The sequence below is a fragment of the Mesoplodon densirostris genome, chromosome 9 (assembly GCF_025265405.1).
Source record: "Mesoplodon densirostris isolate mMesDen1 chromosome 9, mMesDen1 primary haplotype, whole genome shotgun sequence".
In the NCBI taxonomy this organism is placed as follows: domain Eukaryota; kingdom Metazoa; phylum Chordata; class Mammalia; order Artiodactyla; family Ziphiidae; genus Mesoplodon; species Mesoplodon densirostris.
The window spans coordinates 10,413,345-10,429,517 of NC_082669.1; the positions used below are offsets into that span (position 1 = coordinate 10,413,345).

The 16,173-nt window shown below is 36.5% G+C and overlaps 1 protein-coding gene across 2 annotated transcripts in view; it reads left to right on the plus strand.

Moving 5' to 3' along the window:
- HGF (hepatocyte growth factor) overlaps positions 1-16,173 on the plus strand; it is a 78,631-nt gene that overhangs the window by 11,592 nt on the left and 50,866 nt on the right. The window contains exons 3-5 of one of the 2 annotated variants that reach the window (XM_060107982.1): positions 7,397-7,509; positions 9,013-9,127; positions 14,519-14,661. In XM_060107982.1, the coding sequence (XP_059963965.1) occupies positions 7,397-7,509; positions 9,013-9,127; positions 14,519-14,661 (371 nt within the window). The remainder of the gene's footprint in view (positions 1-7,396; positions 7,510-9,012; positions 9,128-14,518; positions 14,662-16,173) is intronic. The other variant, XM_060107981.1, reaches the window with a different exon arrangement.

A 16,173-nucleotide genomic window follows, 5' to 3' on the forward strand; every position in this document is an offset into this window, starting at 1 on the left:
AGATGGCGGAGGAGTAAGATGTGGAGATCAACTTCCTCCCCAAAAGTACATCAAAAACACATCTACATGTGGAACAACTCCTACAGAACACCTACTGAATGCTGGCAGAAGACCTCAGACTTCTCAAAAGGCAGGACACTCCCCATGTACCTGGGTAGGGCAAAAGAAAAAAGAAAAACCAGAGACAAAAGAATAGGGACAGGATCTGCACCTCGGGGAGGGAGCAGTGAAGTAGGAAAAGTTCCCACACACTAGGAAGACCCTCCACTGGTGGAGATGGGGGGTGGGGGGGAGACTTCCGAGCCACGGAGGAGAGCACAGCAACAGGGATGTGGAGGGCAGAGAAGAGAGATTCCCGTGCAGAGGATCAGAGCCGACCAGCACTCACCAGCCTGAGAGGCTTGTCTACTAACCCGCCAGGATGGGTGGGGGCTGGGAGCCGAGGCTCGGGCTTCAGAGGTCAGATCACAGGGAGAGGACTGGAGTTGGCTGCGGGAACACAGCCTTAAGGGGGCTAGTGCGCCACAGCTAGCCAGGAGGGATTCCGGGGAAAGGTCTGGACCTGCCTAAGAGGCAAGAGACCATTGTTTCAGGGTGTGCAAGGAGAGGGGATTCAGAGCACCACCTAAATGAGCTCCAGAGATGGGTGCGAGCCGTGGCTATCAGCATGGACACCAGAGATGGGCATGAAGTGCTAAGGCTTCTGCTGCAGCCACCAAGAAGCCTGTGTGCAAGCACAGGTCACTATCCACATCTCCGCTCCTGGGAACCTGTACAGCCCGTCACTGCCAGGGTCCCAAGATCCAGGGACAACTCAGGCTGTTGCAACTTCACACTGGCCTCTGCCACCACGGACTCTCCCCTAATTCCATACCCCTCCCTCCCCCAAGCCTGAGTGAGCCAGAGCCCCCTAATCAGCTGCTCCTTTAACCCCCTCCTCTCTGGGCAAAGAACAGACGCCAGAGGGTGTCCTACATGCAGCGGCAGGGCCAAATCCAAAGCTGAACCCCAGGAGCTGTGCGAACAAAGAAGAGAAAGGGAAATTTCTCTGTGCAGCCTCAGGAGCAGAGGATTAAATCTCCACAGTCAACTTGATGTACCTGCATCTGTGGAATACATGAATAGACAACGAATCACGCCAAAACTGAGGCGGTGGACTTTGGGAGCAACTGTAGACTTGGGGTTTGCCTTCTGCATCTAATTTGTTTCTAGTTTTATGTTTATCTTAGTTTAGTATTTAGAGCTTATTATCACTAGTAGATTTGTTTATTGATTTGGTTGCTCTCTTCCTTTATATATATATATTTTTTTTCTTTTCCTTTTCCTCTTTCTGTGAGTGTGTATGTGTATGCTTCTTTGTGTGATTTTGTCTGTATAGGTTTGCTTCTACCATTTGTCCTAGGGTTCTGTCTGTCCATTTTTTTTAGTATAGTTTTTAGTGCTTGTTATCATTGGTGGATTTGTTTATTGGTTTGGTTGCTCTCTTCTTTTTTTTAATTACTTTTTTATTTTAATAACTTTACTTATTTTATTTATTTTCTTTCTTTCTTCTTTTTTTTCTCCCCTTTCTTCTGAGCCATGTGGCTGACAGGGTCTTGGTGCTCCAGCCGGGTGTCAGGGCTGAGTCTTTGAGGTGGGAGAGCCAAGTTCAGGACATTGGTACATCAGAGACCTCCCGGCCACTCTTAATATCATTTGGTGAGAGCTCTCCCAGACATCTCTGTCTCAATGTTAAGACCCAGCTCCACTGAACAACGAGCAAGCTACAGTGCTGGACACCCCATGCCAAATGACTAGCAAGACAGGAACACCACCCCAACCATTATCAGAGAGACTGCCTAAAATCATAATAAGTTCACAGACACACCAAAACACACCACCGGATGCGGTCCCGCCCACCAGAAAGACAAGATCCAGCCTCATCCATCAGAAAACAGGCACCAGTCCCCTCCACCAGGAAGTCTACACAACCCACTGAACCAACCTTACCCACTGAGGGCAGATACCAAAAACAATTGGAACTACGAACCTGAAGCCTGTGAAAAGGAAACCCCAAACACAGTAAGTTAAGCAAAATGAGGAGACAGAGAAATACACAGCAGATGAAGGCACAAGGTAAAAACCCACCAGACCGGGCTTCCCTGGTGGTGCAGTGGTTGAGAATCTACCTGCCAATGCAGGGGACATGGGTTCGAGCCCTGGTCTGGGAAGATCCCACATGCCGCGGAGTGACTGGGCCCGTGAGCCACAGCTACTGAGCCTGCGCATCTGGAGCCTGTGCTCCGCAACAAGAGAGGCCGCGATAATGAGAGGCCCGCACACCGCGAAGAGGAGTGGCCCCCACTTGCCGCAACTAGAGAAAGCCCTCGCACAGAAACGAAGACCCAACACAGCCATAAATAAGTAAATAAAATTAATTTTAAAAAAAAGCAAAAGAAATCTGAATGAAGTATGGTCTTAAAAAAAGAAGAATAAAAATAAAATAAAAAAACACATCCCCTGCCTCTGGGAGGGCAGGGGTTTACAGGGTAAAAGAAGTCACCAACAATTTCTTAAAAAAAAAAAACCCACCAGACCAAACAAATGAAGAGGAAATAGGCAGTCTACGTGAAAAAGAATTCAGAGTAATGATAGTAAAGATGATCCAAAATCTTGGAAATAGAATTTCTTATTTCTTGGAAGAAAGAAACATTTAACAAGGACCTAGAAAAAGTAAAGAGCAAACAAACAATGATGAACAACACGATAAATGAAACTAAAAGTTCTCTAGAAGGAATCAATAGCAGAATAACTGAGGCAGAAGAACAGATAAGTGACCTGAAAGATGAAATAATGGAAATAACTACCACAGAGCAGAATAAAGAAAGAAGAAAGAAAAGAATTGAGGACAGTCTCAGAGACCTCTGGGACAACATTAAATACACCAACATTCGAATTATAGGGGTACCAGAAAAAGAAGAGAAAAAAGAAAGGGTCTGAGAAAATATTTGAAGAGATTATAGTTGAAAACTTCCCTAATATGGGAAAGGAAATAGTCAATCAAGTCCAGGAAGGGCAGAGACCCATACAGGATAAATCCAAGGAGAAACATGCCAAGACACATATTAATCAAACTATCAAAAATTAAATACAAAGAAAAAATATTAAAAGCAGCAAGGGAAAAACAACAAATAACATACAAGGGCATCCCCATAAGATTAACAGCTGATCTTTCAGCAGAAACTCTGCAAGCCAGAAGGGAGTGGCAGGACATATTTGAAGTGATGAAAGGGAAAAACCTACAACCAATATTACTCTACACAGCAAGGATCTCATTCATATTTGATGGAGAAATTAAAACCTTTACAGAAAAGCAAAAGCTAAGAGAATTCAGCACCACCAAACCAGTTTTAGAACACATGCTAAAGGAACTTCTGTAGGCAGGAAACACAAGAGAAGGAGAAGACCTACAATAACAAACCCAAAACAATGAAGAAAATGGTAATAGGAACATACATATCGATAATTACCTTAAATATAAATGGATTAAATGCTCCAACCAAAAGACATAGACTGGCCGAATGGATACAAAAACAAGACCCGTATATATGCTGTCTACAAGAGACCTACTTCAGATCTAGGGACACATACAGACTGAAAGTAAGGGAATGGAAAAAGATATTCCATGCAAATGGAAATCAAAAGAAAGCTGGAGTAGCAATTCTCATATCAGGCAAAATAGACTTTAAAATAAAGACTATTACAAGAGACAAAGTAGGACACTACATCATGATCAAGGGCTCACTCCAAGAGGAAGATATAACAATTGTAAACATTTATGCACCCAACATAGGAGCACGACAATACATAAGGCAAATGCTAACAGCCATAAAAGGGGAAATCGACAGTAACACAATCATAGGAGGGGACTTTAACACCCCACTTTCACGAATGGACAGATCATTCATAATGAAAATAAATAAGGAAACACAAGCTTTAAATGATACATTAAACAAGATGGACTTAATTGATATTTATGACATTCCATGCAAAAACAACAGAATACACTTTCTTTTCAAGTGCTCATGGAACATTCTCCAGGATAGATCACATCTCGGATCACAAATCAAGCCTTGGTAAATTTAAGAAGATTGAAATCATATTCAGTATCTTTTCCGACCATACCGTTATGAGACTAGATATCAATTACAGGAAAAAAAAAAACTGTAAAAAATACAATCACATGGAGGCTAAACAATACACTAATAAATAACCAAGAGATCACTGAAGAAATCAAAGAGGAAATTTAAAAAAACCTAGAAACAAATGACAATGAAAACACTATGACCCAAAACCTATGGGATGAAGCAAAAGCAGTTCTAAGTGGGAAGTTTATAGCAATACAATCCTACATCAAAGAAGAAGAAAAATCTCAAATAAACAACCTGCGCTTACACCTAAAGCAAATAGAGAAAGAAGAATAAAAAAACCCCAAAGTTAGTATAAGCAAATAAATCATAAAGATGAGATCAGAAATAAATGAAAAAGCAATGAAGGAAATGATTGCAAAGATCAATAAAACTAAAAGCTGGTTCTTTGAGAAGATAAACACTATTGATAAACCATTAGCCAGACTCATCAAGAAAAAAAGGGAATAGACTCAAACCAATAGAATTAGAAATGAAAAAGGAGAAGTAACAAGTGACACTGCAGAAATACAAGGATCATGAGGGATTACTACAAGCAACTGTATGCCAATACAATGGACAACCTGGAAGAAATGGAAAAATTCTCAGAAAATCACAACCCTCCGAGGCTGAACCAGGAAGAAACAGAAAATATAAACAGACCAGTCACAAGCACTGAAATTGAAACTGTAATAAAAAATCTTCCAGCAAACAAAAGCCCAGGACCAGATGGCTTCACAGGCGAATTCTATCAAACATTTAGAGAAGAGCTAACACCTATCCTTCTCAAACTCTTCCAAAATATAGCAGACAGAGGAACACTCCCCCAAATACACAAAAATAAACCCAAAATGGATTAAAGAGCTAAATGTAAGGCTAGACACTACAAAACTCTTAGAGGAAAACATAGGCAGAACACTCTATGACATAAATCACAGCAGGATCCTTTTTGACCCACCTCCTAGAGAAAGGGAAATAAAAACAAAAATAAACAAATCAGACCTAATGAAACTTAAAAGCTTTTGCACAGCAAAGGAAACCATAAACAAGATGAAAAGACAAAATTGGAGACAATATTTGCAAATGAAGCAACGGACAAAGGATTAATCTCCAAAATATACAAGCAGCTCATGCAGCTCAATATCAAAAAGACAAACAACCCAATCCAAAAATGGGCAGAAGACCTAAATATATCCAAACAAATATACCCAAAGAAGAGATACAGATTGCCAACAAACACATGAGAGGATGCTCAACATCATTAATCATTAGAGAAATGCAAATCAAAACTACAATGAGGTATCACCTCACACTGGTCAGAATGGCCATCATCAAAAAGTCTGCAAACAATACATGCTGGAGAGGGTGTGGAGAAAGGGAACCCTCTTGCACTGTTTGTGGTAATGTAAATTGATACAGCCACTATGGAGAACAGTCTGGAGGTTCCTTAAGAAACTAAAAATAGAACTACCATACGACCCAGCATTCCCACTACTAGGCATATACCTTGAGAAAACCATAATTCAAAAAGAGTCATGTTCCACAATGTTCTTTGCAGCTCTTTTTACAATAGCCAGGACATGGAAGCAACCTAAGTGTCCATCAACAGATTAATGGATAAAGAAGATGTGGCACATATATACAATGGAATATTACTCAGCCATAAAAAGAAACGAGATTGAGTTATTTGTAGTGAGGTGGATGGACCTAGGGTATATCATACAGAGTGAAGTAAGTCAGAAAGAGAAAAACAGATACCGTATGCTAACACACATATATATATGCAATCTTAAAAAAAAATTATGAAGGACCTGAGGTAGGACAGGAATAAAGGCTCAGTCATAGAGAATTGACTTGAGGACATGGGAGAAGGGTAAGCTAGGACGAAGTGAGAGAGTGGCATGCACATATACACACTACCAAATGTCAAATAGATAGATGGTGGGAAGCAGCCACATAGCACAGGGAGATCAGCTCGGTGCTCTGTGACCACCTGGCGGGGTGGGATAGGGAGGATGGAGGGAGTCGCAAGAGGCAGGGGATATGGGGGATATATGTGTACATGTAGCTGATTCACTTTGTTATATAGCAGAAACTAAAACACCATTGTAAAGCAATTATACTCCAATAAAGATGTTAAAATATTATATATATATATATAGTCTGGAAGCAAAAAATCTTTATTCTTAAAAAATCTATGTGTTTTTCTTAATTAGATGCTTATACATGGTGACATTATAATTAGCATGAACATGGTTAAGAAGGAGTTTTGATACTATTTCTTAATGGAAAGAAAATAGTTCAGAATTCGAACTTTATTTCCTGTATTTTTAGAAATGGTAACACTTAATGTGTTGAAAATTTTAAGTACTTTACTATTCTCAGTTAAGGGATTTTTGTATTTATCATTTTTCTTTAGAAATACTTTTTTTTAGTGAGCAAGAATATACCAATATAATACTTAGTTATAGAATGATAATTTTAGGAGTTAACACATTTCAGCAATTTTTGTCAAGATGATATATCAAAAGCATATTCTCTCTGATATTAGTAGTTTTTTATTTAAATTAAAAATGCTTATGCAAGCAAATCCATTTAGGAAACATTGACTTACATAAAGTTACCTAAGAGCAGGATTTTCATCACCTTTAATAAACTTAAACGCTTTATAACTCACCAAGAAGGGATATTATACGCAAAATTTCTCAAACATTTGATTTTAGATCCTTCTTTGCTGGAGAGTCTCCTGGGGTGGTGATTTGTCTAATGCATTTTAGGACATGTCACTTTAGAATGTGCTTTATACAATTACAACCTTTAGAAGTTAATCATGATATTTCAAATATAATAATTTGTATATAACTGCAAAAATATCTTCCAACTTGCTGTGTGCTTACAAAAAAAAATAAAGTCTTCAGAAATATTCCAAGTAGTTGTGCTATATATTGATTTTGCTTGTTGAAGCCCTCATTCTTCTATGTGTCATTTAGAATAACATGAGAACATTTCAAATTTTATTCTATCTGATATTTAAATCTACACCTATAAAATTTAATTTTGTTCTGTCTTATTTGGCTATCAAAATGGTAGGTTCAAATATCCCTCATGTTTCTGTATATGTAATAATGCGTCTGTTTTTATATTGCCTTCCTTGTTTAAACCAGGTGCCTATTCTTTAAAAACTGTATAAATAGTAGTATTCCTTCTTTTCATTCAGATATTTTTTTCAGGGCCTTTGTTTTTGACAAAGCAAGAAAGCGATGCCTCTGGTTCCCTTTCAATAGCATGTCAAGTGGAGTGAAAAAAGAGTTTGGCCATGAATTTGACCTCTATGAAAACAAAGGTAACTGGTTTCTCCCTAAATATTTCATAATGAAACAAAGTATAAAATATATGTAATTGCCTGCCACAGTCCTCTTTCTAACTGATTTTTCCATTATATCACGGATCTATTATGCAGTCAATTCATCTATTAAGACAGATGACACTACTGCCTTGACTATTCTCAGTATAGTACTTTAAAGAGAGCTTTTCCCAAATTTTCCATAGTTAGATTATCCCTCCCCTCTTTGTTTATTTCTAGTAACATCTCTCAGAACTGATATTCTCCAGTCATTTTAGAAAGTGACACCTTAAGTTATTAGTTTAAGACATTTTATATAACAGCAAATTTTGAGCTTACTATAGTATTCTAAATTTTAATAACTTTGGATAATTAATCTAAGTTATAGTGATGATTGCTGATAACAACAAAACGTGGAGGTTTTGAAAAATTAGTTGGATCTATTCCTAGTTACATACTTTTAAAAAATCTTTGAAAGAATTGAGACCATATTATTAGTTAATTTGTCTACTTTGGTAGTTTGATATTATATTCACAAGGTATTTATTTTGTTCAAAAGTGGATTTATAATGATAAAATAATTGAAGAATGTTTACTAAATGTGTATTTTACAGAATAAATCTCTCATCACACAAAATAATAATCATGAATTATGTTTATGATAATACTATTTATTTCAATTTTAATGTTTTCTTAAATCATACTGTGTTTTTTATTAAGCTTAGATATTTAGTAATATACAGAGACATTTCTTTGTTAATAGGGAAAATGTTTAAATGAAATTAAAATTAATTCATGTTAGAAAATAAGATGATCTCTATACACCCCAATAATTCTGTAAATCCTAAACATAATTCATAATCTACTATAAAACCATCTTTAATCTTCTAGGTTGCTAACAACTGTATATACTATTATTGGATAGAAATATATAGTTTGTTTCAATTTTATTGTCCTATAATTTAGCAGCTGATCTGTTAGCAAAAATATGGAAAATAATAATCAGCATAATGTAATTATCACATACACACACATACACAAAACCCCACACAATTTTACTGATATAAAGACAAATCAGTTATTTCCATTATCTTAAAGTAACTTTTTGAATTCAATATAGGTTTACAAATTTTTATTTTTAATATGTTCTTAAAATGGTCTGTGAATTTGAGCAAGTCATTATGCTAAATTAAACTTGCCTGTCCAGTTGAGTATATAGAATAATCTACGTTAAGTAGGTAGACTAATCTCTACAGTTATCCAGGTATATACTCACAAAATTAAAACTTCTCAATGGTCTTTTTTGTTTGTTTTGGATTACTCTGAAATGTCTTATTTTGAAAATATTAGTAGAATTTTTAGGCAAGAAATTTCAATATGATTTGTGATGGTTTATAAGCATTACTTAAAGATTTGAATGGAATTTTATCATTTTTATTTCTAATATACACAGCATATATGTTACACATAGTTATAACATTATTCTCTGCTTTCTTCTGATAGACTACATTAGAAACTGCATCATCGGTAAAGGAGGCAGCTATAAGGGAACGGTATCTATCACTAAAAGTGGCATCAAATGCCAGCCCTGGAATTCCATGATACCACACGAACACAGGTAAGAATAGCATGAAGAAAAGAGGATAGAGCCTCTCTCTTACAGGTGTGTTACCAATCCCAGGTAGTGCTTCAGAATAATCCTACACTTCTATAATAATTTAGCCAACTTTGCAGAAGTGTATTAGGTCAAACCTTATCTGAATTTGTAACTGATATTTAGCCAAAGAATAAAAAAAATATCATCAAGATGTAGCCTAACCGTTTTTCACCTCAAAACCTGAATTTATAGATCTTGGTGTTTGGGAAGAAATAATAAGAAAAATAATAAAAAAAATTTTTTTTCCCTCTCTTTGCCTGTGAAAAGGCACAGCACTCTGCAGCTGGAGTGGAGAGGTTGCCTGTGCTAAGTTGGAGATGGAACAGATTCTGATCTTACCCAGGGGCCAAATGTTCTTTAACCATGGTGGTTCTCAAACTTGACTGCACATTAAAATCAACTGCTACAAGCCGTTAACAAATCCTGCCACCTGGGCGTCAACACAGGCCAATGAAATCAGAATCACTTGGCACCAGTATTTTTTTAAAAGTTCCCGAGGTGATTCTAAAGCACAGTCAAAATTGAGAACTTCTGCTAAAAATTCATGCCTCAGATTGACCAACTTTCCCATTTCACCTAGTGCCTAATGACTAGAAAAAACTTCTTATTTCTTGGAAATTAAATGTCTATAGTGAAGAGAAGAATTGTGTTCATTATAACAGATGAATGCTATTTAAAGATGAGTAAACATAATATCCATAGGCTCATTAGTCTGAGAATTTTAATCATCATGGAGGAGAAACATAGATATCTACTCACTAGAGAGCCATATATAGCCAGAGTTTTTCAAGACTTATGTCACAAAGAATTTTAACAGGAACTAAAGTAGCTTAAAACAGCTCTCCCTGGTTATTAGATGCATTGGAAGATTTAGTTTACCATGTGCCAAGTACCTTGTTGAGCAGTATACCTGGTTTATCTTACTTAATCCTCTCAAGAACCACAAAGTAGGTGATTTTATTAGTTCAAATTTTTATATGGTGAAGCTGAAGAGCAAAGAACCTTAGTAACTTTTCAAGGTCATGCACAACTAGCAAGTGGTACAGCTAGAATCTGAGGCCAGCCAGTGTCACTCTGTATCCTGTGTTTTAACAACCCCAGGGCCTTAAACACCCAGCAAATCAGTAGGAACATGCTGCGACCTGTTTTTGCAATAGAGGTAGTAACTTGCCTTGATGAGTCCACTTTTTATTCCATTTCATTCATTTGGCGGGGGGCAAAACTATGCAAGATGAGTTTACTTCAGTAAACAGAAACCGAGTTCATTGGCCCACATAAAAAGAAAAAGAGTTGGTTGCTCTACATTGGGATCAAACCTGTGATCTTGGCTTTGTTAACAACAGCTAGTTAGTGTCCAAGCAGATCAGCTTTACAGTGTTTCAATAACAGAAAATAACTAATTTTTCCAAATTCATTACTTATGAATTACATGAATACCTCCAAAACACAGTTTTATCTTTACATTACAAAACCAACAATGTAATTGGTTTTGTCCTCTCATAAGGATTTGCATGGTGTCACTCCCTGCATAGTGAGGAAAATATTTCGCTTAAATAGATGGATCTAAGTTTTTCATGAACAAAGGAATGGCGTTTGAAATCAATCCTACCCTAGTTGAGGAGAGTGCACTGGATGACCTAGTAGAGGTCTTATTTCAACCCAAATTCTCTATGATTGTGATTCTCTGCTACAGGAGTACATGTGAAATAGATCTCCCTGGGAACTGGCTTCCCAGGCCAATCAGCTATTTTACCAACAAACATTTCCTTGTGATATAAAGCTTTAGGGCTGAGAGGACCTTGTATATTAATCAATTTTTTTAATTCAATGGGAGTAACACATTTTCATCAATTAGCAGCTTATTGGAATATCTACATGCTGGGTTAACACTTTTAAGTGTTAAATAAAGATTAACTCTATGGAAAATTGAAAGAGAAATATATATCTATATATGTCTGTCTAGAGGAGTGATTTATTGTCAACTCCCTAAATTGAAATATTTTACAAGTGGCTTAATGGGAAGATGATGATAGATGATGAAATTAGTATAGAAGCTTAACTAGAAAATCAGGTGACCTGATATCTACATCTATATCCTTCACTGGCCACCCAGCATTCATTAAAGAAGCAGATGATGGAATGGATCAAGTTTCCTATGAACACAGTTCATATTAAAAGAAACGAAAAGGTGGCCAGCACCCAGAAGATCTAATTTATGTTTCAAAGTATATTTGGATGTAACTCAATTTTAAATATTGCTTCACTTATCTCTCTAAAAATAAAGCCTTGCTCACAAGGACAGAGAACCAAAAATAGTACATATGTGAGTAAAAGTTTATTACAGAGCCTATTGAATGGTACAGGGTGTGTGTGTAATAGGTTCTCATAAACATGTGCTGAATGAACACATAGAGTGCAAAGAGCAGGGCTAGGCTTCATCGCTTGGTCAAGTACGGGATACTAAAGAAAAGCAGACTGAAAACTTCAGAACACAAAAGAAAACCAGTTAATCGGGGTAAAAAGTCATATATACCAAAGACTGAAGAGAAGAGATGACCCAGACTGCTCTTTACCCTGCATGTCCTAGAGAGGAATGTGATATGCATTGATATAGAATTGTGGAAAGCAGCACACATTTTTCTCTTCATTTTTCATTTTTATTAACTCCAGTGGGAAAACTTTATTCATCTTTTAACCATAGCTAGTTTTGATTTCTACTTTATCTCTTTCCCTTCCTACTTGCATTTTTCCTACTAAACTGTTGACTTATTCATTCACTACTTCTTTTTTAAAAATTAATTAATTAATTAATTAATTAATTATTGTCTGTGTTGGGTCTTTGTTGCTGTGCGTGGGCTTTCACTAGTTGTGATAAATGGGGGCTACTCTTCATTGCGGTGCATGGGCTTCTCATTGTAGTGGCTTCTCTTGTTGCGGAGCACGGGCTCTAGGTGTGCAGGCTCAGTAGTTGTGGCGCACGGGTTTAGTTGCTCCGCAGCATGTGGGGATCTTCCCGGACTGGGGCTCGAACCTATGTACCCTGCATTGGCAGGTGGATCCTGTGCCACCAGGGAAGTCCCATTTGCTACTTCTACACAGCTTCTTCTTTGCTTTACAAATCCACTGGAAAGGTGTATGTGTGTATATATAGGGGTGTGTGTGTGTGTGTGTGTGTGTGTGTAAAAATCTCTAAAACTGTAGATATTTTATATGTGTGCATTTAACATGTGTTAAATCATTATTTAGTGTTTTAAACTTAATACATAAAATGATATAAAATGAAGGAGCTTATAATAATCTAATTCATTCCATTCATCTCGTAAGTGAAGTTGAAAACCCAAAGAGTAAGTAAATTATCTAAGGGCTAGTGTCATATACTAGTCGAGTGATACATATGGGGCAACAATGTAGATTTTTGTGATTAACAATAACTTATTCTCAGTACTATACTATACCAAGCTTTTTCAGAAAATAGAGTTATAGGGGGATTTTCTTAGGTAAATTTGATTAATGCAGTACTTTATGAAAAAAATATAAAGTAAAAGTCAGTTTTGATTCTATCAGAAAAAAATGAGTATTTCATTATAAATTTACTATGAAAAATTGGAGAACTGGCAAAGTGAAAGGAAATAATTTTCACAGAATTGCACAAAGATTATCTTAAGTTATTCTGGAATAATCGGGTTAAAACTAAGACGAAAGATGACCTATTTTTCCTTTGAAAATTTCTGTTAGGAACTGTAAAGTCATGATAAGTTTTCATTATATTATAATTTTCATCAGTCATAAGACTTAATGTCTATTTTTTGTTCCCCAATATTTAAAATGCTAGTGAAGTAGGGATATAAACTCTTTATGTAAAGACATTTTGGCATTTCATAATGTTTATAATACTTAATAGATATCTTGAAAATGTTTGGTTAGTAGTAAGTCTCTTGGACTCTTTATTTTTGACCAATAATTTACATTTTCTGAGCACTTAACTCTGGTGTATTTCCTGTCCAAATTAAATAATTTCATTGCAAAATGTTGCTTGGTACCCAAGGCATGTCCATATTTATTTTATGCCACGGCATAACAAAAATGATTATTTCTTAACTAGAGGTTTCAATGGGTAGGAAACATATTTGAATGGTATTTACTGAGATACTAAGATCTTTGGACTTCACTGTAATTTAAGTACCATTTAGATCTCAGAGGTCAGTAAAAGTAGAAATTAAGCTTTATAGCAAAAATTGAACTGAATATTGAAAATGCAACCGGATTTTCAAAAAAAGTGCTTACTAATGTTACCTACAGATATATATTGTTTACTTATGCTTTTTTTGTGTGCAATCTAGCAGACACTTGCAGCATCATTGAGGCCAAGGTCACAAGCAGTACAAAAGAATAAAAAGGGCTTTGAACTCTTCTGCTCTTATGTTGAAGTACTGTGTGCTGGTAACAAAATTATAACCAGGGCATTAGACATTTTAAATGAAGGTAATATATTGCAGTCTGCAGGCAATGACCAACTATTATGAACTAAACCTGAAAGCACCAAGCCCCAGTCACAGTGAAAACTTTAAAAATTTTTAAAGAGAATAAGCATTTCTGTTTTTTACTATGACAGTCTAAAGACTACTAAGTGGAGCATGCTTAATAACAGATGGAGTTTATTAAGTGTCAATTACCCTCTCATCTCTTTGAACTTCTCAAAACAACCACATAGGTGTAAGATGTTATAAGTTATGGTTATACTCAGTGTATATGTAAGCTAGTAGGCTGAAAGAGGCTAAATTGCCCGCTGGGGTCTCCAGTTAGTAAGACAGAGCTGAAATTTGAGTCCAGATTCAATTTGTTTCTAGACCCTTTGTTCCTGTTGCTTTATCAATCTATTTCTCAATTATGCAGAAAGAAGGGGGCCTATCATTCATAAGAAAAGCAATAAACAAACAAATAATTATCTCAGATAAGCAGTGTAATAGTGAGATTTCAAGGTCTAGTGCAGTGTTTCTGCAGTTCTCTCCTAAGTGGCTATCCTCAATCATTTGCTGCCTTTGAGTGGAACTTTGAAATTGTGGTTCAAACAATGTCAATTAGGCTCTAGAATGACTGGCTCTTAGTGAATCCAGAGATGAATCATTCTTAAGACTGCTGACTATGAGAATTCAGTTAGGTAAATGTCTATAAAATTTAAGTATCTTAAGAATTGATGGAAATGACAGAATTCAAGTTAATATCTATGGGGGTCTGAGATAGAATAAAGGGTTTCTCCACTTTTGGGAAAACATACCCACTAGTTAGTAAAGTTAATAGGCCCCCCAAAAGTTGCATGCTCTTATACTGTAATGATTATCATTTTAAAACTAGCTTTTTGCCTTCGAGCTATCGGGGTAAAGACCTACAGGAAAACTACTGTCGAAACCCTCGAGGGGAAGAAGGGGGCCCGTGGTGTTTCACAAGCAATCCAGAGGTACGCTACGAAGTCTGTGACATTCCCCAGTGTTCAGAAGGTAAATGAACCTGAATGCCATGTGGGGCACTCTGCTCTCCCTTTGTGTAAAACTGCAACTCACATTAAAGGTTAACAGAATTGAATCAAATCACAATGAATATGATGTTCATTCAATTGCAACTATAGATCATAATTCGAGCATTTTTATAGGATGTTTTAAAAACTGATTATCATCAGATTAATGCAAAATAAAGGAGCAAGTTATCAGTTTGAATTTCAAAAGAGCCTGAGGTATCTCTTCGGGGACAGTAAAAGTTTGGGCTTCCTCATCTGCTGTTTTGAGCTCATAACAGCTCAAAATCTGCTCCCATACATCACCTGAAAGGAGCAGAATGACAGCCCTTTATGAGTAATTCTAATTCTACTCATCCAGAACCCGCTTCTGCAGAAGTTTTGTCAAAGCTATTTTGAAGTGTTGTGGCAAGGGTATAAGGGCCCAGAAGAGAATAAGGGAGGGGGTCACTGAAAGTTCGAGCGCCCTGCGTGTGTTTTGGTGAACCAAATCTGATACAGAGTCTGGAACTGAATACCATTCAGAATGGTATCTGAAGAGATCAAAACAGTAGATCACAGGCTGTCTGGAAGGCAGGCACTCTAAACCCATGTCTGTGTCTTCACCTCCTCTCACAGCATGAAAGGGCACTGTCCTTACTTTTACAGTGGAAACTGAATGACCGCAAGAAGGAAGAGTAACCATTTCAGCATTGTATGTGGTTTCATTTTTCTTGGTTATCTGGCTACTGAATAGCTGGCTTTTTAGTTTTGTCAGAAACTAAAAGACTAAAAATCAAAATGAAACATGGATTGAATTGTGATAAAAATTTAGTAGCATTTTGAAGTACTTGGGGTGGGGATTACGGCTGGAATGCTGTCCAATATTTATAGTAAGATATTTTACCTGTTTGTTATTAACCAAATATTTTTTGAACTATTTCTTCCATAATATTCATTAAGTTTTAGGTTGATATTTATCACATAAAAAGGCCATTGTTAGCTAACTGTCACAGAGAAGGTGAATTTGTTTTCTGTTGTTAGTTAATTTAAAATTCTTGAATTCATGTGCCAGAGCCAGGTCCATCTGTTTGTAAATCCTTACTTTCCATTCCATACCATATTCTGTTCACTATAACTTCTTCATTGTTTTTCTTTTCTTTTAAAAATAATAAACTGATCTGTGATAACGTTATGAATGTCTGTTTTGTATGAATAAGTCTGTAATGTTTGTCTTAAATTTACACATGGGAGAAAACCCTACTTTTAGCGAATTCTCCGCTATCACAGTTTTCTGAGGTTGAAAGTTATTGGCAAGGAGTTTTCTTTATTGGTTTTGCTTGATCTGGGACAGTGTTTTCAAGGGAAGGTAAATTGGTCAAACTTTAAACAGTTTAGCATTTATCTTGCCTGCCTAGTCTGTGGGAATGTGATTTTTCAACCCCTGATTTAAAAGAAGAACCTTCATCAAACTATATTGGCATATATCTAAAATGACAGGCAATGTAGAATAAATGTG